Source organism: Nuphar pumila, chromosome 1, assembly GCF_984573655.1.
Source record: "Nuphar pumila chromosome 1, dmNupPumi1.hap1.1, whole genome shotgun sequence".
In the NCBI taxonomy this organism is placed as follows: Eukaryota; Viridiplantae; Streptophyta; class Magnoliopsida; order Nymphaeales; family Nymphaeaceae; genus Nuphar; species Nuphar pumila.
In genome coordinates this window covers 117471856-117490709 of record NC_143249.1, presented here as the reverse complement: position 1 = coordinate 117490709, position 18854 = coordinate 117471856, and the positions used below count along the sequence as shown (strand labels likewise).

Here is an 18854-nt window from a genome sequence, read left to right as displayed (position 1 = left end):
ATATTGCTTAGATACATGCCTTATTGTTGACTTCTTCATTTCAAATATATAGCACTCGATCTTCCGTTGCAAAAGAATAAGGCGCGTAGATCACCCGAATGAACAACTTAGACAGATCGGCCCTCTTCATTCTTGACCTAACCTGTTCGCTACAACCTCCAAATGTGTCCGTGCAGGACTAGTTGTTGTTTCCAGCCTTGTTTGACCAACAGTATGCCTGGGCTCGGTCTGACCCTGACCCTTGACTTTGCCTGTCCTCAAAGATCAAAGATGAAAGAAAAAAATTGCATGGAAAAGAAGAAAAAATTGGATGCCACTAAGGAATATGGTACAACTTCGATGGCTTGAGGTTCTTGGTGAAGTTGAAGTAATTGAGGGTCCGGACCCATTTCGTAGTGTCCTTGAGGCGATGCACCGCGATCGTGTCCGGGATGAGGTCGTGGGAGCACGAGGCGGTGGGCACGGGGATCGGATAATCGTACATTGCCGGCTTGTTGTTGTACCGATGTTTTGCCACGTGTCCTTCCCTCAGCCATGTTTCGGTCATCATGTCTTCGGGTCCTACAGTATGGTTCTTTGCATAGCTGGAGTTCTTAACGAACTCCAGCAGGTCCCATGATAAAATGTAGCCCATACCGGACATGTAGAAATGGAAAGGGTCCATACTTTCACAGGGTATCACAAACCCATAATACATATCTTCTCTGGGCTTGTCCTTCAGTGACTCCTCTAACCGGTTCAGCCGGATAAATATGTCATCGTCGGCCTTCATAACATAGTCGTAAGGCGGCAGCCTCGACCCGGCCGGAGCATCAAGTATGTCCGGCAGGCTCGAGAAGAAGGTGTAGGTCTTGCCATCGTTCATGTTCTCCGGGCAATTCAGTATAATGATGTCATCGAAGCGCATGATCTCGAGCGCGACGAGCACCCGCTGGTCGTCCTTGGTGAGGTTGCAGAAGACGAACTTGACGTCGATCTGGGAGATCTTTGGAGTTTGCGTGCCGTAGACGAGGCGGAGGATGTTGCGCTTCTCGTACTGGTCGGGGAGGGTGAGGATTCCGATCAGGAGGCGGAAGGCAGGAGGTGGTGATGGTACTGGTGCTTCTGCAGTGGAGGTGTTGGTGGTGGTGGAGATTTCGGTGGTGAACGAAGCGAACGCAGAGCGACCGGCGGTCATGAGTCTCTGGAGCTGGAGCTCGTTCATAGAGAGGAAGACACAGGTGAGGCCGACGAGGAGGAAAGCCGTGAGGGCCACCACCACTCTGATTATGGCGCTTCTCTCGGTGCGTGCCTCCATTGTTTCCTTCTCTAAGCAGGATGTGGTGGTGAGCATGATGTCGTGAGTTAAGAGATGGAGAATTAATAGAGAGAGAGAGAGTTGACCCCCTCTCCCTCGCCGTGTTTCCGTCGTCGTGCAGTGACTTTTTAAGTAGCCTTGTTTTTTTAATGGTTTTTAAGTAGCCTCTCCGTCGCCGTGTTAGGTATTTTGCCTAATTTTTAAGTCAACATAGCGACTATAACTAAGCAGAGCGGCTTAGACTATGAGATGGAGACTGATATCCCAATTCCAAACGATTACTGGATATGGATATCAGAACATGTAACATGGGTTTGATTCTATTCGCATCTAAAATCCTTTTGGAAAATAGAAGAGGACATTAAATCTTATAATTTTTTTAATTAATAAAAAACTATCTTTGATCTTTTAATATTTAAAATTATATTTTATTTAAATGTTATTAAAAGTAGTAAAAAATTGTTAGCATAAAAACCATACGTGTCAGTGTTTGTATTGTATCATCTAGGACACGGCCAAATTGGCATGTCGCTGCGAGGTAGAAAGAGTGTTTTAAGAGGACATAACACTTTTCCTTAAAAAAGAGGACATAATATCACAGTGACGCAAATTGAGGAAAGGTTCACAAAGGAAACAACATCACGGTGACGCGGAAAGGTATCATTATTGCACCTTTCTAATTATCGGAAAAGAAAGAACAAGATCGCCATATAAGGTATGATATGTCGGACTTGAAACTGCTTCCTCTCACTAAATGATTACATTAATATTCATTATTTTTAAGGACATAATATCACAGTGATGCAAATTAAGGAAACGTTGACGCGTAAAGGTATCAATATTGTAACTTTCTAATTATCGGAAAAAGAGCGAGATCGCCAAAGATGGTATGACATGTCTGACTTGAAACTGTTTCCTCTCGCTAAATGATTCCATTAAGATCCATCATTTTTATGGTTCAAATAGTTGCGTTTTATCTTAAAGATGCGCTGCATGTATGCTGTTGTTACTAATGCCTCAGCTTATGGTCATGGGTAGATTACAAATTCATTGTATCCCTTGAGCTTGAGCTGAAATTAATAGGAATGGTGCTCTCTCTCTCTCTCTCTCTCTCTCTCTCTCTCTCTCTCTCTCATAACCCAGGATCATGTGCTGGAATCAAGCGTGTTAGGAAACCAGATGAAGTGATTGGGGAGGTAGTCCCTGCCACCTAATAGACCAATTTTAAGGGTGAGAATGTGTGTAGACCCCATATTTTGCCAATCGTGGGCTGATTGCATTTCATTCGTCCCCTGGTACTAGGTAGGTTAGTCACCATGACAGAGTTACCTTTAACAGCTTCACAGGTGAGAGAGGAGAAAAACTCAGTAAGAAGCAAAAAATTGAAAGTAATTAACTTATTTTTTGATTTTTTTTCCATATAAAGCAGCTAGGGTACACCAAACCAAGTGGTGCAAGGTAACTCGCCCATCCCGAAAGGCTACCGACTCGACATGAGCACCACGTGTCACTAGTGTCTCATCATAGGTGGTTATTATCCCAACATGGACATCACGTGTCATTAGCGTCTCATCATAGGCGGTCACCATCCCAACATGATTGCCACATGTCACTGCCACAATCCCATCACGGGCAGCTACCGCTACAACATAAGCTCCACATGTCACCTCTCAACTTGCTTACATGTAGAGGTTATCCAAAAGGATAGGTATCACCTCTCAAAAAAGTCATAAAGGACATTAAAAACTTTTAAAGGTCAAGGTCAAGGCTAAAGCTAAGGCTAGAGCTAGGACCATGATCAGGTACAGGTCCAAATCCAAATCTAAATTCACATATTAATATTAATATTATTAATATTTAATATTTGAAGTTCATTTTAATAAGCTCAAAATCTAATGCCTTTGAGGGTGCAACATTTGTGATTTTGCCTTAGTTTAACTTCTAAATTCAGTCTAAAATAAAGTTAAATTCAAGCAAAATACAAGTGTTTAGGTTGAATTAGGACTTTAGTTAGAACCGTTTTGAGCTGTAGATCTCATTGGTGATCCGATTAGATGATTTTGGATTTTTGGTTAGTTTAAAAAAATGTATTTTCTTGATTTTTTTATTTTCTTGATTTCAAATTATTATGAAATTAAGACTCAAGTTATGAAGAAAATTGCAAGATTAATTATAAAATTTAAAATATGGGGACTAAACAAGAAAATAAATTATTTATATGTATATTTTGATTATGGATCTTGGATTGGGTTAAGTTTAGATTCGAACTTGAGTTTGGATCCAATGTTGTTTCGGATTTGGTATTTGGATATGAATATTTAATTTGGTTTTGGTTTTTGATTTTTTTGTGTGGTTCTTAGATCCAACCCAAATAGGATTTTGGATCTGGATCGAGTTTTGGATCTGGATTGAGTTTTTAGATCTAGATCATTTTTGGGATTTGGACCCAAGTGAGATTCACTTCAGACTTTAGAGAGCTTTTTAAAACCCTAGAGGATTCTAGACAGGGTGGGATGCCCCTCCCTAGTAAATGCATAATTAATTAAATTAATTAGTAATTAAGTAAGATTAAAATAATGTTTAATTAAATTAATTACATAATTAATTTAAGAAAGTAGTTAGTATATTTTTAATAGGACTCTTAGGGATCAACCTAGATAGAGTATCAGTTGTATTGGACTCTTAGGAGGGGGATGACCCCCTTGTTATGTTTTCTAATATAAAAAGGAAAAAAAAGGGGTAAGTCTATTTTCTATTCTTTTTCTCTTTTCTATTCTTTCTTTTTCTTTCTTGTATTTCTTTCTTCTTTCCTGAAGCCTTTCTAACAGCCATTGAAGCTCTTCTAAAATTCTAAGATGGAAGACAAAAGTCGATCTACGTTCAAGAATCCGATTAAGGTAGGATTCAACCTACATGTAGCATAGATCGAATGCATGTGTGTCTTGCCGATTCTACGGGCTGATCCATGGTGGATCAGATCTGAAATATGTTTAAAAAAGGTTTTGAAAGTATTTTTAATTTATTACCATGCTTTAAAACAAATCTAAAAAATTATTTTTGGTAAATCTATGCCCGAACGGCTAAACCGGGAAATCAGGTAACTCGAAAAACATAATTTTGTGTTCTTACATAATTTTAAACAGTTAAATCTTTGTTTTTAGCATGAATGTATATTTACTTTCTTGCATGTGTTTACATTATGAATCATGGCTCTGCAAATTTATTTTATATGTTTCATGGTGTTTTCGCATGCTAGTATCATAAACTAGTTATTTTATGCAAAAATATTTTGATAGTTTCAAATCCAAGGCATGTATAATGATCATATGACATTTTTTTATGACTGTAGATGATGTTTAGATACTGTCCATAGATTGATGCATGATTAAAAATCGTTATTTCGTAATGATATTTTATTGATCTTCTTAGCCGATCTATCGTAGTAAAATAATTCTACCTCTCAAATCGGACCACCAACGACCAAACCCTTTCATAGAAACCTTTCAGACATCTGGAGAGTATCTCATAAAAATATTAGGCTTTGTTGGTAGTATTAAAGTGAGAGTTTTGGCTACTGCAACCCAAGACAAAAATTTTGTCATGCGTGCAAAGCTATTATTGACTGTCAGTTTTGCAGAAAATCTAATAAATCAATGAATTCGAGTTAATGACTAGTTTTTTGATATGTCATTCACATCATATGAATAGATCTGAAAAAGATAAAAGAAAAATATGTTTCATTTTTTGTAAATCTTGAAGACTCACACAAATCATGAAAGATTTAAGATTTTACAGAAAACTTGGATCTAGAACTGACTTAGACAGGGTCCGGTCCAGAAAACTTAGAAAATTCATATGATGAAGTTTTTTGACAAACTCAAATGATTTTGAATGCTAACATGCATACCTTTCACCAAAAAAATTGGAAGGATGAACTCTCATATTTTGCCTAATTACGGATTCTTTAGGAAGCAAGATTCTGAATGGTTCTGTTAAGAACAGAAAAACAATTTAAGGTCCATGAATTTTCACAGGCAAACGAAATCATTTTTTTTAAATCTACTACCTGGAGTTGAAAGCTAATATCCTCTGATATGTCGGTGAAATTTTATAGAGTTATGTCTATTCGTTTTGATGGTCCGTCAGACCCATGAACAACATACAAATTTTTATATTATATCTTGACTTGTGAAATTTTATCTTTAAAATCATGTGCTTGATTTTGATATGAGATGTTAATCATACATATGTTAATGTGAAATTTGTCGTGAATATGATGCAAGTATGCATGTGAATTAGTTGAGCATGATAAAATATGAGACTGCATATTAAACATGAGAATTAAGCATGATCATTAGACCAAATGGTATGCATGTATTATCTTATAAAATTTATGGTTCATGCTAAATTGAAATAAGTCCCATGAATCATGAGGTGTGATATGTGGCATGTGATATGTTGTAAGTCATGTAAAGCATGCATATATGGGGCTCGAATATGAGTCAGGTTTGGTAGAACACATGGGGTGCTGGTGAGTACCTGGTTTGGCTTTGTTATACATGCTCATATACATACACTCTAACTGGACTCTAGGGTATTCTTTAAGTTGAGTACGTACCTTGAGATATTCTTGGGTACTCCTTAATATGAGTACGTACCTTAAGATACTCTTTGGTACTTCTTAAGTTGAATACGTACCTTGAGTCAAGTTCAAATGAGCTATGCTAGGAGACCTCAGTGACCGTAGGAGGTGTGACTTTGTACCTTGTGATTTCGTGGTTTGTTGAGCTGCCCTTAGTGGAGCTTGAGCGTGTTGAGCCTGGTGCTGAGTGGACCCAGTGTTGTAGTTGAATCTCATATAAATAACACATAATAACTCATTTGTTATAGTGACCTACCTTGAAGAGGGTAGGAGGTACACTCGTCGACTGACATGTTTAGAGGGCATTGATACCTCTTGGGCCCTAGTCGTCGGTGGAGGGGCTGGAGCTGTCATTTCATCTTTGGTAGACAGTCACGCTCTGCAGAGTAGGAATTGATTTCCTGGAACACTGTTAAGTTTCTCTCTCGGTTAAAGACCACTTCAGTGGATGTTTGGCTTGGCTCTTCGAATCGATGAGTTAATTAAAATACATAGCATAATAAATTCCCATCTTATTGCTGAGTTAGGATTAGGTCCTGAGTGTGTACCCTTCAGGAAAGAAAAGAAAAATAATGCATTTAATTAGGTTCACTAGTGGTTAAATGGTTTATTGAATATTAATATAAATCTCTATGCATGTCATTTATAATTTCTAGTTTCTGCATATGTTGGCATACATTAATTCTTTGATTATTGTTTATTGATTAATGATTATGCAGGTACATCACTTTATGGTAAGATTGAATTATTATGAAATCTTTCATGATTAAGTTATTAGTGTTGTAATCATTAACTGTGTTAGGTTTATATGATATGCCATGCTATGATTTGAGTGTATTGGGAAAGATGTATGTTTTAATGAATTTGTATTCTTTACATGCTTATATGTAGGGTATTTTCCTATTGGGGTTGTGGCTATTGCCCCTATATTTTAATATTTCAGGTAACGAATAAGATAGAGGGCGATGACAGGAGGCTCGGGGTGGTGTCAAGAGACTCATATTTATTTAGGCTTGTTGGGGGGACTAAATAAATTTATTTACTTTATTATTTTTCTTTAGTCTTGTAAACTATGATGTTTGAAAGAATCATATTTGATTTATTACAATTTAATTAATGATTTAATTTAATCATTTTAGTTTTTTGAGTGTGTGTTGGTAACTGTAACCTGCCCAAGGTTTGAACCGAATCTAAAAAGAGTTTTTGTTGTATTCTTAAAAATCATGTAAAGGGATTTAAAAAAAAACAAAATTTTTTCTAAAATTTTTGGTTTCAAAAGTTTGGGCGTTACAAAGGGCCTTGCCCTCTAAAGCAACCCTCCTCATTATAAACTTATAAAGTTTTTCAACAATGATCAATACTGGATAAAATATTTTTCATAAAATGGGTTTTTCCTTCCAAAAGATTTTCTCAAATAACTAGTAATAAGAAAGGGTTATTTTGTCAAAAAATCTTGTTTTCAAAAGGTTGTATTTTGATCCAAATAACAATAATCTCATACGTGGGTTAAAATATAGGATACAAAGAAAGATCGAAGCTGTTTGTGAAAGTTATATGCTTAAATAAAGGTATCCTTCAATTTTAACCTACACTTAGTGTGAACAAGATTCAAACAGTCTCAAAAACTAAGTAGCTAGCAGTTTTGAACTTAGTTTCTAATATGGACTTCTGAGGCCTATTCACACACATACTTCTTTTAGGTAACTATATATGTCATCAAATATATAAAGGTTGCATTTATTAAAGGTCTTATGCAGTATCTCACTTCCCGAGTGCTCTAGAGACAACCTCTATCTCATAGAAGGCGACCTGCACCTTCACACTCATATGGGTGAGTCTGTCAAAGGTGAAAACTTATTTCAAACACCTTAGCCAATCTGGCCTTCAGATCTTGTTAAGAGTTAAGAGACTTATACTTATGTCATAGGTTTTTCAAGCACTTACATCATAATGGGACTTGAAGATACTCTCTATCTTCATATTCCTTTGTGCTCACCCAATTACTCTAGTGACTTGTTCTTCTCATTAAACCAAGAACTTAGGCAACCCAAGTTACTCGATTGGGTTTCCATCATGGGTAATCTTTTTAGTGGGTTTGAATCTCATCCCCTAAGATGTATTTTTAATGATTTTACATGAAAGGGCTTTCATAAGTGGATTTGCTAAATTTTGGTAAGATTTCATATAGTTCACTAAAATTACTCCTTGCTTGAGTAAATTATTCAGTGTTGTGCTTTAAACAAATATATCTAGATTTTTCATTGTATATATTGCTCCCTACTTTATATATAGTAGCTTCGCTATCACAGTGAATAGCCACAGGAGGCAAGGATTTGCTACCCAATGGAATCTTAATAAAGAGGTTCTATAGCCATTCGATTTCCATACTAGCAGATGCTAGTGCTATAAGCTCAACTAGGGATGGCAGTAAGGCGGGGCGGGGCGGGGGACAAGGTCTACACCCCCGCCCCGCCTCAAAATTTTATCCTCCACCCCCGCCCCGCCTCCGCGGCGGGGATGGATTTTATCCTCCACCCCCGCCTTCATCCCCGTTTCATGTCCTCCATCCCCGGTTCAAACGGGGATGAGGCGGAGTGGGGAGAGGATATTGCGGGGAAAAGTGGTCGGGGCGGGGTTGGGGCGGGGATGAGGCAGGGATCGTGGCGGGGCGGGGAAAAGTGCACGTCCATCCCCGCCTCCACCCCCGGACGGGGATGGATTTTAACCTTCGTCCCCGCCTCCATCCCCGTTTCATACCCTTCATCCCCGGTCCAAACTGGGCGGGGCCCCGCTTTCCCCCGGTCCACTGTCATCCCTAAGCTCAACCTCTATAATGGATTAGGTTATAATGGTTTGCTTCTTGGAAGCCCAGGAAATAATCTAAGACCCATGGGTAAAGACTCATCCAATTGTGGATATCGAGTCATCCCTATCGAAGCTCCAATTAGCATAACTATAACCTTCAAGGTTAGCAGGTTCTTTCGAATAAAATAACCCATAATCCAAAGTCCCTTTAAGGTACTTCAAGACCCTGAAAGCAATGATTCAATGATCAGGTCCTAAATTGCTAGTATATCTACTCAATTTAGTCATACAAAATGCTATGTCAGGTCTAGTTTCATTCATAGTATACATAAGACTTCCTATAATACTAGCATGTTCAAGTTGAAAATACCCTATCTAGTGAATTTAGATAATTTAACACTAAGATCAGACAAAGTATCAACAATTTTTGTAACGGTCCGCGAGATTTTAACCCAAGAAATATAGGTAATTTTTTTTATCACAGCGGAATAGTCAACGTGAATTTTGGTTAAACCTCTTGAACATGTTACATTTTTTTTTGAAATACACATATTCAATCATTCATCAAGGAAATCAATTTAAATATTGAATGGTCTATCTTAATTATCAAATCATCTACACATCTGTCTAAATGTTGAAATTTAAGACATCAAATAGTGTTTAATTTAAGTTTGACAGATAGCCCCCCGGGATCTCAAAATTATCGGTCTCGCACAACACCCACACAACAACCTGCATCCGCCCTATTAGATCACACATTACATGAAAATATTTTATTTTGAAAACATGAGACTTTGGAGGGTCTCAGTAAAATTCACACAGATAATGAAAATATGCAATATAATGAGCTTGCATAAACATGAATCACTCATATCATATCAAATTCGACATTAACTATTCAACTGAATTACTAAACAGTAAAGTTAATGAATTCATGTTACCAAGATAATTTACAACCATAATATCTTATTTCAGTCATCTATAACATTAAGATATTTTAAATCCAAGACATCTTATCACATGCATGCATCATATAAACATATAAACAAATACAAGATTGCATAAAAGTAAAGTGAGCAATTATTTTAAATTTTCACTTGTTTACAAAATGCCTATCGGGTGTACATAGGCCACTACAAAACAGACTAGATCACTCAGGTGTTTATTATGCTTTGTATTTTAATTTTTTGAGTATATGACTGAGTTGTCCTCAAGGAGCGGTGTTACACCAAGAGAAACTTCTTAGAGCATAGCTTCAAGCCATAACAGATCGATCATTAACTTCTGCAGAAGACTCTTGAACATGTCGACCTAGGACAAACATTTGACAGTCCTAGCCCCCTAACATCTCTGGACTGAGGATCATCGAGGCACTGCATCTCAAAACAAAGAAAAAAGGAACTAAAGAGTTTATACCACCTACCCTCTCTAAGGTAGACAAAGGACCATTTAGATTAAGTACACCTTGGCAAGGCATACCCACAATCATACTCAAGGGTTATCTTATTAATTTGGTCATGGGTGAATGCAACTACCATATATGTTAGTGAACTATGATAATCATCACATGGTTTCTCTCTTGGAACCTTAATTCAACATTTATTTATTGAGGACCCATATGCACACATATATGAGTTTCTACCGCCCTGCATGCATTTTACATATATTGCATCACATAGCACAGCATAAATTCTCATAACACATAAATCATGTAAACATGCTAGTTAACAATTATTGATATAGTATCATATAATTCCAACGAATAGTATTTAGTTAGGCATGCATCATCATCACAAATGTATATCATTCTATGAAACACAATTTTATATGACTGTTATGTTGTTCGGGTCCTATGGCTAGAGTAGCCCGAAACCGCAACAACATAACCATGTTGTGCCAAACACATTACATTCAAACATGTCTAGATTTATATTCATATTCATTTCAGTTAAGAGCATAATCATGCTTAGTTTAACATAAAAATAAATTTAGTCATGTTGTCATAAGTGGATTTAATCATTAACATCAATCGCAAATTGTGTATGAACCTATTTCGCCAAAATAGGGCATCCATACACCAAAACCATAATGTACCAATTATGATTTAACTCACCATCATATTAATCATAAATATTTACATTAGATTTGATATAATTCAAAACTAGATTATAAAATTCTTATAAAAAATATCAAAACATAATTAGAGTCATGAAACCCGACTTTTCCGATAAGAGTTCCCATAAACCCTTACCGAGAAAATCTACATGACCCTAAATAATGTATTGATTTTCAATATATTAAATTATATTGGACCTAATTAAAACATTAATAATATCATATTGAATGAATGGGTTTATTACCACTAACCCATAACCAAAACACACAGGCGGGTTTTTCGGTAAAGGCTCCCATAAGCCCAAATTGAAAAACTCATATGTTTTTAATTATGTTTCAGTTGTAACGAAGCTTATATAAAGTAAATTCACATAATTTAATTCAGTTCATGTTGCACATGACCCAAAAAATTCAAACCACAAAAATATGTAGATTTATAACAATTGAATTCCAAGGAAAAAACCTAAAACCCTAAACCAATTTATAAGAAATCAGGGTTTTGATTTTTTTAACAAAAGCCATTCAATTTACATCACATAAAACATGATTTTCCATTATTTAACAAGCTACACATGATGAACATAATCCCTACATATGAAAATACAATTCTTTAAAATCAACCAAAATAATTAAATCGCATAACAACTAAACTTTTGCAGTATTTTCCAAACACGGCCTGTATAATTCAAAATCTGATTTTTCTCAATACTTAGGTCTATGTTCATGGTTTAATCAAGTGCCTTACTGTTAATAATATGTAAGACATAAAAGAAAAATAATAAAGCAACTAGATCCATATATGCTATTGCCTAAACATATGCACAAGTTGTTAAGAAAATTCAGATCCATAATGACCTAATTTTGCAAAATCTACCAAAAACTATAGAACACAGATGTAATCTTTATATTTTTACTGTGGCTGACCTCACATGTCAGGACACAACCAATAAACCAATATTAAAAATCATGTATATAAAAATTATAAAAATTCTACTACTGAACCTTGTTCTGCAAGAATTATAAATCAAATTCTGTAAACTGCAAAAAAATTCTCACCTTGGACAATTTCTTAGAATTTACAGAAGACGTTTTGACAAAACCCTTTTTATAGAGTCTTGTACTATCTATTGTTTTCACCTAGATTTTTTATAATTTATTTAGAATAGTTTTGTTTAGGCTTCTAAACGTTTTAAAAGAACAAGTCGAAATAGTCCTGTAACCAGAGCATAACAATTAAGCTTTGTTATAGTGGATGTTTTTCCCACAATTTTGATCCACATCGAGCAAAACAAGATGCTAAAATTAAGCCCTAGATATATAGATTATCCACGTATTTTTATTTGAATTTTTTGAAATGATATTATTAGAGATACAAAATTATTTATGAAGCTGGTCGAGAAAATATAAGTCTTCTCAAACCAAAGTTTCTTAGAAAATATTTTTTGCAAAAACACTATCCTGAGTCCAAAAAAATCTACTTCAATATTTTGGTTTCAACAAGATTACACAATGAATGTTTTAATGAAAACACCAAAATAAAATATCAGAACTAAATCTAACCTGATCTAATAATTAAAAACTTGTTTAGATGTTCCTTTCAAAAATGTTTTTATGAAAAACCCATGATTCATGTTTTTAAAAGTCTCAATAAGCAACATCTCACAACAAAACATATGTGAGTTGATCTGATATTGAAAATACACCTCTACAATCTACATATGCATTCTTAGTGTATGTATATAGCATAGACTATGCAAATCTTACCTCAGAAAACCGGGTAGGTCAAAACTCAAAAAATCAGTAGATTCAGGTGCTCCAACACCTTTTCTTCCTAAAATCCTTCAAGTTGCAGATTTAATGGCTGCAACTCACCTCCAAGAATCCTCCAAGGAGCGTGAATGAGGAGAGGAAGAAGAAAAACCAAAAAACTAATTATAAATCCTTAATTGTTAATTAGTCTGGAGTCCTTAGTAAGTAGGAGTCCTAGCTTAGTTGGGTTTTTGACTTTTCTAATAAGATGAAGTTTTGGGTAATTAAAACTCAACCTCAACTCTCCCTATTTAAGAAGGTTTGATGGAGCTATATTGAACATTGATTAATTGATGTGAAGTTTTCAGAACATCTCTCTATCCATCCCCCCTCTCTCTAATGTCTTTTTCTCTCTCTCTCTATTCTCTCTCCTCTCTCGTGACCTCTTTGGTCCTCCCTAGTTATCAGATAACATAATGCATTCATTTGCAAAGTGATTAAGTAGGCATGATATGTTATTTACTATATATTTTACTCATAATCTCATACCATAATCTATTATCGATAAAGTCATGATTCTAAGATCAATATGTAAGTATGCTACGTCAAAATATGCAAAGCTAAATTCATATTTTCTATAATAGCCATTTCTATAAGCTCATATAATCATCACAATCCATCATAATCATTATATTTAACCTGTTCATCTTCACAAAGATTTTCTGTATCTTGAAAACAAGTCCTCGTCCGATTACCTCGTCTTGGACATGCACATCTTCATAGATATTTTACCACCCTAGCCAAATTACTTGGTCTTGGACATATTCATCCTCATAGAGATTCACCGCACTAGTCGGATGACCTAATCTTAGACATATACATCCTCACAGAGATTGTCCTCTGAAAAATAGTTTCTCAATGAGTTACCCACTCTTGGAGCTTTATAAAGTGCATTGTATCATCATATATGCATAAACACAGTTAATCACTCATAGGGTCAATGGTTACCAATTCAGGTACAAAAATGTATAAATTTAATTAACCAAACATAAGATTATCAGCTACCACTTTGGGGCACTAACATATATCAATTCAGATGACTATACACAAGGTCAGGAGCTTCATGTATGGGCTTGATCAATCAGTTGATCTCATGTCAAAAATAAATGTTATATATTTCATTTTTATCGTGGTGTAATTTAATTATTTCATGCATGCATTACATCAGATATCATATCATAACATTATATTTCATATTATTCATACGTTCATAAATTAAAAATCGAAGCATGTATATTTAAATCTTGTAATTTTATGCATGTGTATTCTATAATATAAAACATTTAAACCTCAAGCATATGTATTTCCTATGTAAGTCATTCAAGTCATACACACGTAATTCAAAACATGCATTTTCAATATTAAATATATATCTATATATATTTTCATTCTTTACTTACTTTTTACATAGTTTTAAATCCTACATATACATATTCATGTATTTTAATATTATATATTTGTTGGGTAATTGGCCCAAAACCTTATACTCACATGCATGCATTAGAATCGATCAAACACCAGAGTTAGTATAGATTTTTTCTTTCTTTCTCCTTAGTTTCTTCTTCACGGTTGACAACTGCAAGAGGGGAGATAGGGTGGTTCCAACTACCTCGTCTAGTAGGAAACACATGGAGAAGAACAGAGGAGGAAGGGTATCATGAAGTTGGGGCAGTCCGATGGATGACCACAACTGTGGTCCGGTGGAGTGGCACCACCGACAAAGGGGTCGGTAGTGGGTCTGGCTCATAGGAAGGGAGAGATGAGAGGAGACACAACATTGGTGGCCATCTGACAACAATGCCGAAAGGAGAAGGTGATGCTGGTGATGGTCCTCACCACCACCTACGTCAACTTGAGAGGGAAGAGGCCGGGTGGCCTCTAGCGGCTTTCCAAAACAAAAGAGGGGTGAGAGCTACGGGAGTGAGAGTTGAGAGAGAGAGAGAATGGAAAAAAGCATGGGATGGGGGGAGGGGGTTATAAGGTCTCAAATGAAAATATGGGGGAAAATGTTTTTGAAAATAGAGGGAAACCAAAACCTTTTTTATTTGATTTGATGGGGTGGGGGGGGGGGGGGGGTAGGGGAGATTTTGAAATCAAAGGGTGTGTGGGATTTGGATTTTTTTTTTAATTTAAGTTTTTATATTTTGAGCGATGGGTTTGGTTTGGATTTGAATATAAATTCAATCCTCTCCAATATATATATATATATATATATATATATATATATATATATATATATATATATATATATATATATATATATATATATATATATATATATATGCGAGAAGCATTTGGGTCCCGAATGGACCCAAATCCCAATTTACTTAAGAATGGATTTGAATTGGATCCAAACCCTATCTAAATTCGTTTAAACCCTCAATATGAGTCAAAACTCTACCAAATCCAATTCGGGTTGGCCCATTTAACCCAAATCATATAGAGATTCATATAGAGTGGATCCAAAGTCTGAAAACTCATAATGGATTTGTTTGAGTTTGATTCTCTCTCAGGTTGAAACTCAACAATTCAACTTTGGATTGGGTCTACCAACTGAATCCAATTTTGAATACATGGGTTGATCAATTTGGATCTCCACTGAGATCCAGATCTAAATGCAGCATAAATTTTGAATTAAATGCTAGATAATCTAAATAAATCTCAAAAAATTTGCAGGTATTACATTGTGTCAGAGTTTCAGAACATGAGAAACTCAATTCTAGCCTACTACAACCCTCGAAGGTACCTCTACAACCCTTCCTTATCCTTAGAATAACTTTCGTTGGTTTCCTAGATCTTGAAATCCAAATCCACATCTTGCTGGATACCCAAAATACCTGAATTTCATAAACCAATAACCCTGACCATCAACAACCTCTCTCGGTGTTTAGAGCATATCTCATATCATTACACACGTTCCTAGGTGATCCTAGAATCCCTAAACCAGGTCTTTTAGTTCTTGAACGAAACTGCACTCAAAATGCCTACTGAGTCCAAACCACATCTACCTGATTTAGATGTTTAACCCTGTTCTCCTTGTTTCACCCTAACTGCAATCACGAGAAACCTCAAACCTCTTCCCCACCATGTCCAGCAGGGTTCTGTACACCCGACACATACCATAGGCTCCACGATCCAAGAATCTCCGGTTCGATCTTCTTGAGTCAGTTGGGCTCAAATTGAAATACCTGTCCATCGAAAATCCAGGCTTACCTTCTGTGCCTTCTTCTGAACTACTCATTTAGTGATGCTTTAAAACGTCGCTAACACCCCTAGGGGATGCGCTTGACATTTTGAAAAAGACTTTTAGCGACAATGCTTCAGAACTGTTGCTAAAGGCTTTTTTGCATGATTATTATGCTTTTTAGCATCTATTTTTTGATGTAAAAATACTAAGCGTCCATCACACATGCAATGGATGCTCAACAAAATTCTATTTTGAGTTATAAACTTATGGATTGTGCAGCTACACATCACTCATATATATAGTGAGTGGTAGCTGCCTCACCTGGCGAGATGCCAGTGGGCTTGTGAACACTAAAAGGCAAAGCATCGCTAAAAGCTTTAGTGATGCTTTTGCAGTGTCACTAAAAGCTTTAGTGACTCTTTTAAAGCATCCTTAAAGGGTTTTTTACCTTTAGCAATACTTTTGCAAATGCCAAACCAGAGACCATTTGGTTAACATGTCTTCAGATCCGCAAATACATTATGACATTTGCAACCATGAGTTGCAAAGGTCCCCAAAATGTGTGAACCTCCTTTTCTAAAATCGCATAACGGGCACATGCAAGCGGACGCTTGCAAATGTGTGAGGACATTTTCATGCGAAGTTCAAGACATTCACAAATATGAGAGTTTTTAATTAAAAAAGGTGCATGGATTTTGGGAACTTTCGCAAATCATAAGAGGAATTTCACGTACTCTCATATTTGGGAGGAAGTTTGCATATATGGAAGAAATTCACTTGTGTGAAGTGTAAAAAGATCCTTTTAAAGCTGAAAAATTGTGAATTTGAACATTGTAAAAATTTTGAAAATTTTAAGGCATTTCGATAAATATATCGTTTTTATCGTATAACACAGTTATTTTTGGTTATTTGTTATCTTTAGTGAATCTGGCCATGCCAACTCTGATTTTATTAAATATCCCCAACCATTGACTTCTCTTGGCATAACTATATTTATATGCAGAAAACCGTGCCTCATGTGCATTACAATTAGTGCATGACTTTGTTAGGTTTGACTAAGTGTTGCTGGATTTCTTCGAGTAATTGACCAAAATCCAACAAATCTAAGTGGTATTTAAAGCTGCCTAATGTTTGGGCTATTACATTCTGCCGTCTACTTTACGTCAATGCATTTCAAATACTAGGGATGGAAAATGGAAATTCATACCAGAAAATACATTGGGGGAGTCGGATAATGTCGAATGTGAAACAGTCAAAATTTGTAAAAACCTCATCTGAGTCCAGACCGTTTGCAACCCTAATTGACCTGCAAAATGGGGTTTTGTCATGACCTGCAAAATTAATAATCGTTTTGTTGAACAAAGCGACAACGGGAGCAATTCAGTTGTTTCGTTTGACTAAGCAAAAGGCATTTGCTTGGTTTTGAGGATCAAGCATGTCTTTGAAAGTTATAAAAGCAGGTGCCTAATCATAATTACTGAAATGTTCGGCATATCTTTTTGTAAAAAGCAAAGTAGCTAGTAGCTTTTTGTAAATTACACAAAACTGAAGGAGAAAGTTTAGAAACTCTCGACTAAAGAACAAATTTCACACGGTTGGCGTTGCAAGAACGAAAAGGTTCATGGTGAAATAAAATTCGTTGACTGTAGTCTTATTTCTTAATTTTTTCTTGTTCTCGTGCATCAGAGTCGGCTTTTCAAAGAATCTATACGTTGCTTGATCATTTTGAATGCCGTCTCTAAAACCAGTCAGGCATGCCACTATCTCTAGAGTTAGGTTCCGCTTTATATCATGTCTTAGTGGTTGGATCGTAGGACCAATCACATGGCGCCTTTTTAAGTGGGACCCAACCCTTGATTTGAAATCTTCTTTTAATTTATTATATCCTAAACCTTACCTTATAAAAAGCAGAAGCAAGGGTATTGGAGGCCAACATGTTATTGCTTTAAAATTTTCTCAAATATCTTCATTATGTGTCCTTACAATGTTATCATAAATTTGTTTGGGCATTTATCAGATCTTTTTCGAAAAAAATAAATCGATAGTATTTATAGTGGGTAAGGAACTTCCTACTTGAAACCCATAGGATGAGGCAAATTTGACCAAATCTGACCTCATTGGTGTGCCCAGCAAACTCAAAACAGTAGAAATCGGCCCTTGGAACATAAATTTTTATGTAAAAAATATTTTTTTTAGGTTAGAAAATTTGGTACATTTTACTTGTTCATTTGTTAACTCTTGTAAAGTCCAACATATACATCAGAAAAACATGATCCAAAGGTAAGATTCTACTAAACTTAATATGTAGATCACATCAGGAGGGTCAGACATGCAAGAAAACTGAGAAAAATAAAAATATTATATTTTTTTTACTAGGGTAACAAACATTATCCCAAAAATAGTTGTGTTACAAGGCACTCATGTAAATTTTGAGCAAATTAACAGTTTTGTAACATGCATGGTTTTTATAGAGTCCGGATCAGCTGCAATGGCACAAAAATTTGTGCCTTACGCACCTGCCTCCATCAGGTCTTGGGCCCCACAACTGACAGGCCCTATACATGGAGAGGGTGATCTGGTGCGTAAGGCCTGGCACCTGATCCGGACTCGCTTTTATATACCCAACACCTCTCTCTCTCTCTCAATCTCCCCTTAATGTTCTCATTAATTGCCTACCTTGCATGGCCATTACGCTGAAAATATATCTTACCGTTTCATGCATCACATACATTGAGAAAGTGGCTACCATAGGGGCCAGTTAGCTGCAGGGTTAGTTTATAAATAGAAGGTAAATAGATTCAACCCACCTAAAGGTAAGAAATAGGGGCCATTTGGACCTGTTGATTCTCCAGTCCAATATTTAAAACACCTTCTACTCAGCTCATATCCCTCTCAATTCATGTATTCAGTAAAATCAATGTATGCAATTTCTTTTTAACACTTTTATCACGAAATTTTTCTAAAATTATTTTCTTTTTCTTCCTCTCAATTGTTCACAA

The 18854-nt window shown here is 35.9% G+C and overlaps 1 protein-coding gene across 1 annotated transcript; it reads right to left on the bottom strand.

Annotated features, from left to right (window-relative positions):
- Window positions 1–83: 83 nt before the first annotated feature.
- On the bottom strand, window positions 84–1297 carry LOC149849117 (beta-1,3-galactosyltransferase pvg3-like). The gene has a single exon (XM_090007214.1). The coding sequence runs from the start codon at window positions 1295–1297 to the stop codon at window positions 317–319; it is 981 nt and encodes a 326-aa protein (XP_089863340.1). The 3' UTR covers window positions 84–316.
- Window positions 1298–18854: the final 17557 nt, after the last annotated feature.

Coding starts and splice junctions, on each gene's coding strand:
- LOC149849117 (XM_090007214.1), bottom strand. CDS start 1,297: ATGGAGGCACGCACCGAGAGAAGCGCCATAATCAGAGTGGTGGTGGCC.